Source organism: Oncorhynchus mykiss, chromosome 9 (genome assembly GCF_013265735.2).
Source record: "Oncorhynchus mykiss isolate Arlee chromosome 9, USDA_OmykA_1.1, whole genome shotgun sequence".
Taxonomy (NCBI): domain Eukaryota; kingdom Metazoa; phylum Chordata; class Actinopteri; order Salmoniformes; family Salmonidae; genus Oncorhynchus; species Oncorhynchus mykiss.
Genome location: NC_048573.1, coordinates 4,408,582 through 4,423,550, shown reverse-complemented (window position 1 = coordinate 4,423,550; position 14,969 = coordinate 4,408,582). Strand labels below are relative to the sequence as shown.

General features: G+C 40.5%; 1 protein-coding gene across 1 annotated transcript; it reads right to left on the bottom strand.

Moving 5' to 3' along the window:
* Positions 1–2,991: 2,991 nt before the first annotated feature.
* On the bottom strand, positions 2,992–5,128 carry LOC118965973 (endonuclease domain-containing 1 protein-like). The gene is made up of 2 exons (XM_036987130.1): positions 4,584–5,128; positions 2,992–4,358 (listed from the first exon to the last, which is right to left on the bottom strand). Exons 1-2 carry the CDS (start codon positions 4,911–4,913, stop codon positions 3,780–3,782), a joined length of 909 nt encoding a protein of 302 aa, XP_036843025.1. The 5' UTR covers positions 4,914–5,128; the 3' UTR covers positions 2,992–3,779.
* Between the last annotated feature and the right edge of the window lie 9,841 nt (positions 5,129–14,969).

Sequence of the window (14,969 nt, the reverse complement as noted above, 5' to 3'; positions counted from 1 at the left end):
TTGGACATTTCATCATTAAGACCTTTAGGGAATAATGTCTGGAGGGTGAAAATCCCAAAACATTCTCATTAGATCAGTGTTATATCACCTCCCCTGTCTGATATCTTGACTTTCTCTCTGTCACACAACCTACAGGTAGAAATGTCATGTTTTAGGTCATTACAATGTACTGCGACTGGATAATCCCGGTCTTTACTCCTGATTGAACTTTTATAATTCTCTGAGATAACGAGAGGGTTTACCTACATAACACAGCCCACATAGACATTTAATCATGTAGATAACATGGGTGGTGTTTACCTACATAACACAGCCCACATGGATAGATAACATGGGTGGTGTTTACCTACATAACACAGCCCACATGAACATTTAATCATGTAGATAACATGGGTGGTGTCTACCTACATAACACAACCCACATGGATATTTAATCATGTTGATAACATGGGTGGTGTTTACCTACATAACAGCCCACATGGACATTTAATCATGTAGATAACATGGGTGGTGTTTACCTACATAACACAGCCCACATGGACATTTAATCATGTAGATAACATGGGTGGTGTTTACCTACATAACACAACCCACATGGACATTTAATAACGTAGATAACATGGGTGGTGTTTACCTACATAACACAACCCACATGGATAGATAACATGGGTGGTGTCTACCTACATAACACAACCCACATGGACATTTAATCATGTAGATAACATGGGTGGTGTTTACCTACATAACACAGCCCACATAGACATTTAATCATGTAGATAACATGGGTGGTGTCTACCTACATAACACAGCCCACATGGATAGATAACATGGGTGGTGTTTACCTACATTACACAGCCCACATAGACATTTAATCATGTAGATAACATGGGTGGTGTCTACCTACATAACACAGCCCACATAGACATTTAATCATGTAGATAACATGGGTGGTGTCTACCTACATAACACAGCCCACATAGACATTTAATCATGTAGATAACATGGGTGGTGTTTACCTACATAACACAGCCCACATGGACATTTAATAATGTAGATAACATGGGTGGTGTTTACCTACATAACACAACCCACATGGACATTTAATAATGTAGATAACATGGGTGGTGTTTACCTACATAACACAACCCACATGGATAGATAACATGGGTGGTGTCTACCTACATAACACAACCCACATGGACATTTAATAATGTAGATAACATGGGTGGTGTTTACCTACATAACACAGCTCACATGGACATTTAATCATGTAGATAACATGGGTGGTGGAACACGTAATAATGTCATTTATTTGGAACCGTGTTCCTGTATTTGGGTGGCAGAAACATTCACACTTCATCATATTGTTGCACTGGGCTCAGCATCTGCATTTACAGCAACCAATCAGAAGAGGGCGGAAAAGAGCCTGTCTCGTTTTCTTTTGTGGCTGGAGGTTTGGCTTGGACCAATTTGTTGCATAAATTGCAACCTCTCCTATATACAATACAGGGTGGGTTCTTAAATTTACCTGACCTCTCCTATATACAATACGGGGTGGGTTCTTAAATTTACCCGACCTCTCCTATATACAATACAGGGTGGGTTCTTAAATTTACCTGACCTCTCCTATATACAATACGGGGTGGGTTCTTAAATTTACCCGACCTCTCCTATATACAATACAGGGTGGGTTCTTAAATTTACCCGACCTCTCCTATATAGTATGTGGTGGGTTCTTAAATTTACCCGACCTCTCCTATATAGTATGTGGTGGGTTCTTAAATTTACCCGACCTCTCCTATATACAGTAAGTGGTGGGTTGTTAAATTTACCCGACCTCTCCTATATAGTATGTGGTGGGTTCTTAAATTTACCCGACCTCTCCTATATACAGTAAGTGGTGGGTTGTTAAATTTACCCGACCTCTCCTATATAGTATGTGGTGGGTTCTTAAATTTACCCGACCTCTCCTATTTACAATACAGGGTGGGTTGTTAAATTTACCCGACCTCTCCTATATACAGTAAGTGGTGGGTTGTTCAATTTACCCGACCTCTCCTATATACAATACTGGGTGGGTTCTTAAGTTCAGCTGGCAGAACTGGATCCGATAAAACATGACAATGGTTCTTGACAGCATCTCCCACTTTGTGCGAGTTCAAAGTCTACGTGGTGGTGAACATTACAGAGTTCTTTACCTCTAGGGGCTCTTTGTTGTAGCAGTTCATCTCATGTTTTCCCTAATGCCACATTAAGAGCTTCATCCACACATTGTGGAGAGTAGCCTCTTAGGAACGTATTGGCATCTCCGCTGCTTTTTCTAAAGAGTCCTCGGTGGACTGGCATAAACCACGCAGTCTGAAAAACGGGCTTCTTGGAGGTTCTCTTTTTAAAGCCTCAGGGTGGAATCTGTCTCCCTGTAATAGAGTATTGTCTCAGGGTGGAATCTGTCTCCCTGTAATAGAGTATTGTCTCAGGGTGGAATCTGTCTCCCTGTAATAGAGTATTGTCTCAGGGTTGAATCTGTCTCCTGTAATATAGTATTGTCTCAGGGTGGAATCTGTCTCCTGTAATAGAGCATTGTCTCAGGGTGGAATCTGTCTCCTGTAATAGAGCATTGTCTCAGGGTGGAATCTGTCTCCCTGTAATAGAGTATTGTCTCAGGGTGGAATCTGTCTCCCTGTAATAGAGTATTGTCTCAGGGTGGAATCTGTCTCCCTGTAATAGAGTATTGTCTCAGGGTGGAATCTGTCTACCTGTAATAGAGTATTGTCTCAGGTGGAATCTGCTAGCTGGTATGCTGGACTGGTTGGACACATAGTCATGGCAAAGTTTGAATGAATAACTGACAACTAAAATAGTGCTTTCAATCATTTATATTTTTAGCTCAAATAACGTTGTTTAATGTTGAATTGGAACATTTTGGAGTCACTTGGTTACATTTAAACACCATGAGAACAAAACACCAGACTCTCACAAGCTTCATTCATTATAGATGTTTATTCCTTCAGATGGGAAGAAGATGGATACATACAGTGATAGAATTACATTCAGAACATATAATAGTATCTCCATGGTAACAGTCATAAGGAAGTCACAACCTGACAAACTGTAGGCCAGTGTTGGGGTTAATTCCATTTCAATTCCAAATGTTCCTCATTGAAAAGCATGGCAGAGAAATGGATTTCCAGTGTACTTCTAGAACTGACTGGAATTGAAATGGAATTGACCTCAACCCTGCTGTAAACCTAATTATTAATATTAACAAGAGTAATGGCAGCACATCATCAAGGAATTCAACTGTATTTTATTTATTAAAATAGAATTCTGTCCCCTTACATACTTTTTATATTTGATATCAACAGAGAAGAGTATAGACTATAGATATCTATAGACATAGAAGAGATGGGTAGAGGGAAGAGAATAGACTATAGATATATATAGACATAGAAGAGAAAAGTATTACAATTGAAAGTGTACATATGTTCAACCTTCATTACCATTGTAACCCTTATTACCATAACAACCCCGTTACCATAACAACCCCCGTTACCATAACAACCCTCGTTACCATTACAACCCTCGTTACCATTACAACCCTCGTTACCATTATATACCCTCATTACCAATTTAACCCTGATAATCATTACTCTAACAGTAACGATAGTTTGTTGATATGGTGAGAGCATCTGTACCCAGATCATCCAAAGAACCTTCCAGAACTATGTCTAATGGAATTGTAAAGATTCCTCACTACGGAATAAATTCTTCCAACTAGGTTAGGAGGAAGTGGTAGGTTTAGTAACTCTTGGACAATCTCCTGGGAACACCTTGACAGTTATATTTTTACCTTTGTGATATTTTTTCAACTTCTCTTCGAGTGCTCCCAAGGTTAGTTGATTCAATGCCTCCCCCTTTTTGTTCAACCCCCAGTGTGCTCCGGCAATCCACTTCTTGTTCTTCATGTACATCTTGTTTTTACAGCAGAAGGCTGTCCACATGAGATACGGGATGTTCACTCTGTTGTTCAGTTTGTTGTTGTTGTTGTTGGGCACTGCTCCAGTCACCACATAGGCTTTTATCTGGTCGTTACTAAAACAGTCCGTCATCAGCTTTTCTCTGACATTTCTCTCCATTTCTTTCCAGCTGCCCCCGTTGAAGGACACCACCTGGGGAACGATGTTGGTCAGGGTAAAGGTGGACTTCTGAGTATCAAGGTAATGAGCATGTGAATTTGGGAAGAGATGACCTCTGTTCAGCCATTTATTTTGTGAGTCTCTATAGTCATTTTGCACAGCCTGGTGTTCGTAACTGCCTCCCTCTTGTTTCTGCATTTCAGGGCGGTCGATCCCGTCGAGCTGCAGGAAACAATCATTCGATCACAAGGTTTCCGTCCAGTAACCTCTATTTTCTGTACAATAACCCCTCTTTTCAGAGGGGGGGGGGGGTCACAATCCACAATTCACAATCAAGTCTCTATACCCTCCATAGTGGTACTTCTATATTCTGTAACATAAATGTCTGTGATAAATAACAGTAAACAAATATAAATGTGATGTTATATGACAAAACATGAGGCGAACCTGGGGTTCGATCATCCAGGGATCTTTTGGTCTGGGGCCAGTAGGAGGACCGGAGAAGGTGTAGGCTGAGAACACAGGGATCCTGTTGAACGTGTCGTAGAGAGTTGCAAACCTGTAGGTGTTGTTGAACAACTGGCAGATCGGCTTGTAGCGGTTCTGGTCCTTGACTATCCCACCAACCAAAATACCTGGGAGATTTGGAGTTGTCCCATCCAGGAAGAACTTCTGGCACTGTGGAACATCGCTGAACTTATCCACTACACGAGAGAGAGCAGGAGGAAGGAGAGAGAGGAGGAGGAGAGTAGAGAGATGATTCAATACTCCCATCATCACCTGAAGACTGTTCACCACAGAGACAAAGATGAAGTTACAGAGACCAGTTGGTAGACTGGAGACTGTTGAGCTGAGTCAGGACAGACTGATTTAAATAGTTATATCAGAGACCAGTTGGTAGACTGGAGACTGTTGAGCTGAGTCAGGACAGACTGATTTAAATAGTTATCACAGAGACCAGTTGGTAGACTGGAGACTGTTGAGCTGAGTGAGGACAGACTGTTTTAAATAGGTTTTCAGAGACTCCTCCTTCAGATGTCAAGACAGATAGGGCTGATTTGCATAAACTCCTCTGTATGTTTCCATGGAAACTGATGTAACAAATAACATGTGACTCACCTACTGTAGTTTCTGACTCGTATGGACCCAGAACATAAATCACACAGATTATAGTTCTGGATTAATGAGATTATAGTTCTGGGTTAATGAGATTATAGTTCTGGGTTAATGAGATTATAGTTCTGGGTTAATGAGATTATAGTTCTGGGTTAATGAGATTATAGTTCTGGGTTAATGAGATTATAGTTCTGGATTAATGAGATTATAGTACTGGGTTAATGAGATTATAGTTCTGGGTTAGTGAGATTATAGTTCTGGGTTAATGAGATTATAGTTCTGGGTTAATGAGATTATAGTTCTGGGTTAATGAGATTAGACTGCTCTAAATAGTGACTGCATCCACACTTTGGTTCTGGTAGAAAAACGTTTTAGGATAAAAACATGACTTTACTCAGCATAGAGTCTGTCAGAAGATACACATCACACTATTACAACGGTGGGACTGTTCTGGAATTACGGTTGCTGAGTTCACATTCAGTAATATCCCACAAGGCTTAGCGCCTCTGACACAACAACTCAAAGAAGTAACACTTGCATTTCCCTTCACCAGCAAGTCAACATATTTAGTATGATGTCTCAAAGGCCTCACATACATTACAGATACGTGTCCTACTGAATGAAATGGAAGAAGATGTGTCCTACTGAATGAAATGGAGGAAGATGTGTCCTACTGAATGAAATGGAGGAAGATGTGTCCTACTGAATGAAATGGAGGAAGATGTGTCCTACTGAATGAAATGGAGGAAGATGTGTCCAACTGAATGAATTGGAGGAAGATGTGTCCAACTGAATGAATTGGAGGAAGATGTGTCCAACTGAATGAATTGGAGGAAGATGTGTCCTACTGAATGAAACGGAGGAAGATGTGTCCTACTGAATGAAACAGAGGAAGATGTTTCCTACTGAATGAAACGGAGGAAGATGTGTCCTATTGAATGAAACGGAGGAAGATGTGTCCTACTGAATGAAATGGAGGAAGATGTGTACAACTGAATGAAATGGAGGAAGATGTGTCCTACTGAATGAAATGGAGGAAGATGTGTCCTACTGAATGAAACGGAGGAAGATGTGTCCATCTGAATGAAATGGAGGAAGATGTGTCCTACTGAATGAAATGGAGGAAGATGTGTCCTACTGAATGAAACGGAGGAAGATGTGTCCAACTGAATGAAATGGAGGAAGATGTGTCCTACTGAATGAAATGGAGGAAGATGTGTCCTACTGAATGAAATGGAGGAAGATGTGTCCTACTGAATGAAATGGAGGAAGATGTGTCCTACTGAATGAAATGGAGGAAGATGTGTCCAACTGAATGAATTGGAGGAAGATGTGTCCAACTAAATGAATTGGAGGAAGATGTGTCCAACTGAATGAATTGGAGGAAGATGTGTCCTACTGAATGAAACGGAGGAAGATGTGTCCTACTGAATGAAACAGAGGAAGATGTGTCCTACTGAATGAAATGGAGGAAGATGTGTCCTATTGAATGAAACGGAGGAAGATGTGTCCTACTGAATGAAATGGAGGAAGATGTGTACAACTGAATGAAATGGAGGAAGATGTGTCCTACTGAATGAAATGGAGGAAGATGTGTACAACTGAATGAAATGGAGGAAGATGTGTCCTACTGAATGAAATGGAGGAAGATGTGTCCTACTGAATGAAACGGAGGAAGATGTGTCCAACTGAATGAAATGGAGGAAGATGTGTCCAACTGAATGAAATGGAGGAAGATGTGTCCTACTGAATGAAATGGAGGAAGATGTGTCCAACTGAATAAAATGGAGGAAGATGTGTCCTACTGAATGAAACGGAAGAAGCAAACACATGTCAATCACCTTTCCACCTCTGATTTGGCCTCTAACACATTTAATGGAAACCAGAAGATGTCAATAATGGTTTCATTTATTGGTGTTCTTTATGTTGATGTATTGTGGTCTGAACACTGCTGAGTTTATTACCAGTAACTGAAGTAGTTCACAGTAACAGCTGACACAAGGCTGTGTATGTAGAGTTAGAAAATGTGTTTCCTAACAACACTGTGGTCAGAGCAGCACTGGGCTGTTTAACACCTCAGACTCAGCATCTGTAGATTCTTCAGTTGAGGCCTTTTCTCAGTGAGAGTAGAGGAGACTGGGGAACAGACTAACACTTTTAGACTTTAGTTTATTATGAAAATATGATTTAAGTTATAGATTCATCATATTTTTATGTAAATAACATACATACTGTATCTCACCTACCATTACACACTAAGTACCAGTCGTTTACAATTCGACCAAAAGTGGTGGGAATTAAATGTTACAATTGACCCAGTAGGTGAATGTTGCACAGGTCAATAATTTAACAAAAAGAGAGGAGGCAAGAATATTTACTTTAGGGCCTCAAAACCCTTTTTCTTCTTCAATAAAACTAAAAATCATCAATGGATTTAAACAAAACCTCTTGGTCATGTAGAGAAACTAACCAACCATTATCACATTGAATAAGAGCTTTCTACCTGGTTTCTAATTGGACTTATTTATCTGTTACAACTGACCCTGTGTTACTTTGTTCCCCAGTCTACCCTACCTGCATGTTTAATATTTAAAATGACTGCTTCGCTTCAGTAAAACATGTTTAACTTCTTCACCTACATACAAATGTTAAACAGCTGAAGCAGGTCACACAATTCTACTTCCTGTAAAAATGCCTTTGTTGATGTGATTTCAAGGTGTAGACGTTAATTTGCTAATTGTTTATGTAAAAGTGTTACCTTGAATGTTGGCTTGTATGATGTATGATATACTATGAATCAGTTTCATATTTCATTAAACTACAGGAATCCTTTGTTTCAGGGAAACATTATATCTGTTCAACATGCGTGTGGGAGGAGTTCCCCTTTCTGTCCAATGAGGTCATTTCTGGACAATATTTCAGCAAGTAAAATGATGGTTCTACTTTAGAATGTGGAACACACAGCCAATAGGGAGGTTTGATTGTTACACATGATAAATAGTCACACCTGTTCCACACACAGAGGAGTTTATCCAACCCTCCTTGTCCAGTCTTGACCAATAATTATACCAGACAGGACTCATCTTCATAGAGAGGAGTTGATCCAACCCTCCTTGTCCAGTCTTGACCTCTAATCATACCAGACAGGACTCATCTTCACACAGAGGAGTTGATCCAACCCTCCTTGTCCAGTCTGGACCACTAATTATACCAGACAGGACTCATCTTCATACAGAGGAGTTGATCCAACCCTCCTTGTCCAGTCTTGACCAATAATTATACCAGACAGGACTCATCTTCACCCCGATATCATCACAGAATATATAATAATTTAGTTAAAAAGGACGCCATTGGGTGAACATTGAGACATTGATAGATCATGAGAGAAGGAAATACTAAATTACCATATCTAAGGTTTTCATTTATTATTGAAAAACTCACCCCAGCACATTTTGAGGCAGAACTTGGAGACAGGAAGGACATCACCCTCTTCTGGTCTTCTCCCCACCAGGGAAAGGACAGTGATGAACTGTGAGCTCTGTAGGAGACTCCTGGTTGGGTACTGTGGTAGTATAAATACACATATCAGAACGTACTGTGGTAGTATAAATACACATATCAGAGGGTACTGTGGTAGTATATATACACACATCAGAGGGTTGGGTTCTGTGGTAGTATAAATACACACATCAGAGGGTACTGTGGTAGTATAAATACACATATCAGAGGGTACTGTGGTAGTATAAGTACACATATCAGAGGGTTGGGTACTGTGGTAGTATAAATACACACATCAGAGGGTACTATGGTAGTATAAAAACACATATCAGAGGGTTAGGTACTGTGGTAGGATAAATACACATATCAGAGGGTACTGTGGTAGTATAAATACACATATCAGAGGGTACTGTGGTAGTATAAATACACATATCAGAGGGTACTGTCTGTGATGGTTCTTGTTAAAAGGCCTGGAGGTCTGATCACCACACAGTGCCAGGAAGTAGGACGACAGTAGGTTTATATCTGATTGGTCACACCAGTCCCAGGAAGTAGGACGAAAGTAGGTTTATATCTGATTGGTCACACCAGTCCCAGGAAGTAGGACGACAGTAGGTTTATATTTGATGTGTCACACCAGTTCTAGTTCATTTTCCCTTTCCTGAAGAATTATATTTCCTGACAATAATATATAGACTGTCATTTTAGTTTTCATTAATGGAAACCAGAAGATATTAATAATGGTTTCATTTATTGGTGTTGTTTATGTTGGTGTATCTATAGTCTGACCACTACTGAGTTTATTACCAGTAACTGAAGTAGTTCACAGTAACAGCTGACACAAAGTTGTGTATGTAGAGTTAGAAAATGTGGATCCTAACAACACTGTGGTCAGAGCAGCACTGGGCTGTTTAACACCTCAGACTCAGCAGCTGTAGATTCTTCAGTTGAGGCCTTTTCTCAGTGAGAGTAGAGGAGACTGGGGAACAGACTAACACTTTTAGACTTTAGTTTATTATGAAAATATGATTTAAGTTATAGATTCATCATATTTTTATGTAAATAACATACATACTGTATCTCACCTACCATTACACACTAAGTACCAGTCGTTTACAATTCAACCAAAAGTGGTGGGAATTAAATGTTACAATTGACCCAGTAGGTGAATGTTCCACAGGTCAATCATTTAAAGAATATTTACTTTAGGGCCTCAAAACCCTTTTTCTTCTTCAATAAAACTAAAAATCATCAATGGATTAAAACAAAACCTCTTGGTCATGTAGAGAAACTAACCAACCATTATCCCATTGAATTAGAGCTTTCTACCTGGTTTCTAATTGGACTTATTTATCTGTTACAACTGACCCTGTGTTACTTTGTTCCCCAGTCTACCCTACCTGCATGTTTAATATTTAAAATGACTCCTTCGCTTAAGTAAAACATTTTTAATTTCTTAAACAGCTGAAGCAGGTCACACAGTTCTACTTCCTGTAAAAATGCCTTTGTTGATGTGATTTCAAGGTGTAGACGTTAATTTGCTAATTGTTTATGTAAAAGTGTTACCTTGAATGTTGGCTTGTATGATGTATGATAAACTATGAATCAGTTTCATATTTCATTAAACTACAGGAATACTTTGTTTCAGGGAAACATTATATCTGTTCAACATGTGTGTGGGAGGAGTTCCCCTTTCTGTCCAATGAGGTCATTTCTGGACAATATTTCAGCAAGTAAAATGATGGTTCTACTTTAGAATGTGGAACACACAGCCAATAGGGAGGTTTGATTGTTACACATGATAAATAGTCACACCTGTTCCACACACAGAGGAGTTTATCCAACCCTCCTTGTCCAGTCTTGACCTCTAATTATATCAGACAGGACTCATCTTCATAGAGAGGAGTTTATCCAACCCTCTTTGTCCAGTCTGGACCTCTAATTATACCAGACAGGACTCATCTTCATAGAGAGGAGTTTATCCAACCCTCCTTGTCCAGCCTTGACCTCTAATTATATCAGACAGGACTCATCTTCATAGAGAGGAGTTTATCCAACCCTCCTTGTCCAGTCTTGACCTCTAATTATACCAGACAGGACTCATCTTCATAGAGAGGAGTTTATCCAAACCTCCTTGTCCAGCCTTGACCTCTAATTATATCAGACAGGACTCATCTTCATAGAGAGGAGTTTATCCAACCCTCCTTGTCCAGTCTTGACCTCTAATTATACCAGACAGGACTCATCTTCATAGAGAGGAGTTTATCCAACCCTCCTTGTCCAGCCTTGACCTCTAATTATATCAGACAGGACTCATCTTCATAGAGAGGAGTTTATCCAACCCTCCTTGTCCAGTCTTGACCTCTAATTATACCAGACAGGACTCATCTTCATAGAGAGGAGTTTATCCAACCCTCCTTGTCCAGCCTTGACCTCTAATTATATCAGACAGGACTCATCTTCATAGAGAGGAGTTTATCCAACCCTCCTTGTCCAGCCTTGACCTCTAATTATACCAGACAGGACTCATCTTCATAGAGAGGAGTTTATCCAACCCTCCTTGTCCAGCCTTGACCTCTAATTATATCAGACAGGACTCATCTTCATAGAGAGGAGTTTATCCAACCCTCCTTGTCCAGTCTTGACCTCTAATTATACCAGACAGGACTCATCTTCATAGAGAGGAGTTTATCCAACCCTCCTTGTCCAGCCTTGACCTCTAATTATATCAGACAGGACTCATCTTCATAGAGAGGAGTTTATCCAACCCTCCTTGTCCAGCCTTGACCTCTAATTATACCAGACAGGACTCATCTTCATAGAGAGGAGTTTATCCAACCCTCCTTGTCCAGCCTTGACCTCTAATTATACCAGACAGGACTCATCTTCATAGAGAGGAGTTTATCCAACCCTCCTTGTCCAGCCTTGACCTCTAATTATACCAGACAGGACTCATCTTCATACAGAGGAGTTTATCCAGCTGTAGATTCCTCAGTTGAGGCCTTTTCTCAGTAAGAGTAGAGGAGACTGGGGAACAGACTAACACTTTTAGGCTTTAGATTATTATGAAAAAATTATTTAAGTTAGATTCATCATATTTTTGTTTAAATCCATTGATGATTTTAGTTTTATTGAAGAAGAAAAAGGGTTTTGAGGCCCTAAAGTAAATATACTTGTCACCTCTCCTTTTTGTCAAATTATTGACCTGTGGAACATCCACCTGCTGGGTCAATTGTAACATTTCATTCCCACCACTTTTGGTTGAATTGTAAATGACTGGTACTTCCTGGGAACATACTTAGTGTCTAAAGTCTAAAAGTGTTAGTCTGTTCCCCAGTCTCCTCTACTCTTACTGAGAAAAGGCCTCAACTGAAGAATCTACAGCTGCTGAGTCTGAGGTGTTAAACAGTCCAGTGCTGCTCTGACCACAGTGTTGTTAGGAAACACATTTTCTAACTCTACATACACAGCCTTGTGTCAGCTGTTACTGTGAACCACTTCAGTTACTGGTGATAAACTCAGCAGTGGTCAGACTACAGATACACCAACATAAACAACACCAATAAATGAAACATCCATTATTAGAATACATCAAGTTGTACACATCTTCCTCCATTTCATTCAGTTGGACACATCTTCCTCCATTTCATTCAGTAGGACACATCTTCCTCCGTTTCATTCAGTAGGACACATCTTCCTCCATTTCATTCAGTAGGACACATCTTCCTCCGTTTCATTCAGTAGGACACATCTTCCTCCATTTCAATCAGTAGGACACATCTTCCTCCGTTTCATTCAGTAGGACACATTTTCCTCCATTTCATTCAGTAGGACACATCTTCCTCCATTTCATTCAGTAGGACACATCTTCCCCCATTTCATTCAGTAGGACACATCTTCCTCCATTTCATTCAGTAGGACACATCTTCCTCCATTTCATTCAGTAGGACACATCTTCCTCCATTTCATTCAGATGGACACATCTTCCTCCGTTTCATTCAGTAGGACACATCTTCCTCCATTTCATTCAGTAGGACACATCTTCCTCCATTTCATTCAGTAGGACACATCTTCCTCCATTTCATTCAGTAGGACACATCTTCCTCCATTTCATTCAGTAGGACACATCTTCCTCCATTTCATTCAGTAGGACACATCTTCCCCCATTTCATTCAGTAGGACACATCTTCCTCCATTTCATTCAGTAGGACACATCTTCCTCCATTTAATTCAGTAGGACACATCTTCCTCTGTTTCATTCAGTAGGACACATCTTCCTCCGTTTCATTCAGTAGGACACATCTTCCTCCATTTCATTCAGTAGGACACATCTTCCTCCATTTCATTCAGTTGGACACATCTTCCTCCATTTCAGTCAGTTGGACACATCTTCCTCTGTTTCATTCAGTAGGACACGTATCTGTAATGTATGTGAGGCCTTTGAGACATCATGCTAAATATGTTGACTTGCTGGTCAAGGGAAATGCAAGTGTTACTTCTTTGAGTTGTTGTGTCAGAGGCGCTAAGCCTTGATGATATTACTGAATGTGAACTCAGCAACCGTAATTCCAGAACAGTCCCACTGTTGTAATAGTGTGATGTGTATCTTCTGACAGACTCAATGCTGAGTAAAGCCATGTCTTTATCCTAAAACGTTTTTCTACCAGAATAGGTCGAGAAGAGAATAGGTTGAGAAGAGAGAATAGGTCGAGAAGAGAGAATAGGTTGAGAAGAGAGAATAGGTCGAGGAGAGATAATAGATCGAGGAGAGAGAATAGGTCGAGAAGAGAGAATAGGTCGAGGAGAGATAATAGATCGAGGAGAGAGAATAGGTCGAGGAGAGATAATAGATTGAGGAGAGAGAATAGGTCGAGGACGGAGAAAAGAGAGCGAGAGGGTAGAGGCAGGGCGCCGCATCCAACTGGCAATTTAATTCAAAGTTAATTTGATTAAATTGACTAAATGTATCTACACATAAATCAATAAAATCATTCAAAATAGGTTCACACACTCCAGCAAGCATTATTTGATAACAGATGATCATTCGCTTATTTCTAAAAATAAAAAAATAAGTGTTGTAGAAATGCATGACGTGTTTGTAAACACGTCCTCACCTAATGAAATGCATGACGTGTATCTTCCAAGATGGCGTAGCAGTCGGACGTCTGTTTGTCTTGTCCCGTCCCATGCTTCTATAGTTTTCTTCGTATGTATTTCGGATATATTTTAATCTCACTTTCCATCTACGGACTGAATATACTCTCCTGCAACCCGCCTCACCCGATGTGGATCTGCTATTTTTATACTTTTAAGAATCCAGAATTCCCATCAAAAGCTAGCCAGCTTACTGGCTACCAGCTAACTGGCTACCAGCTAACTGGCTACTAGCTAACTGGCTACTAGCTAACTGGCTACCAGCTAACTGGCTACCAGCTAACTGGCTACTAGCTAACTGGCTACTAGCTTACTGGCTACCAGCTAACTGGCTACTAGCTTACTGGCTACCAGCTAACTGGCTACTAGCTAACTGGCTACTAGCTAACTGGCTACCAGCTAACTGGCTACTAGCTAACTGGCTACTAGCTAACTGGCTACCAGCTAACTGGCTACCAGCTAACTGGCTACTAGCTAACTGGCTACTAGCTAACTGGCTACCAGCTAACTGGCTACTAGCTAACTGGCTACTAGCTAACTGGCTACTAGCTTACTGGCTACTAGCTAACTGGCTACCAGCTAACTGGCTACTAGCTAACTGGCTACCAGCTAACTGGCTACTAGCTAACCACGGCCCGCTAGCTGTCTAAAGCACATCGGACTGTTAGCTTAAGCGGCCCATTTGGCAAATTCTTTGGCACCTATACCTAGTTTGCCAATTGGCCTGGTTTACCACACAGAGCCCTGCTGATCTGTCCCCAATGGAAGCTAGCCAGCTAAATAGCTATTAGCTTGTAGTAAGCTAGCCACTGCTTGCGGTCATCAGCTACCACGGACAACTTTTGTCAGTCTGCACAGCACGACTCAAACCAGAGGTAATCGGACAAATATATATTTTTTCTCCATATCAAGCTCTGAACCTTTTTCTTTTGTTCTTCACCTGGATCATCTCAGTTAGCTAGCTGCTATCCAAGTGGCCACTCCTGTCTAACGTCCCTGTCCGGAAGCAATAACAAATTAGCCTGGAGTTAGCCTTGCCAGGCCATCTGCTAAACCAATCTCCCT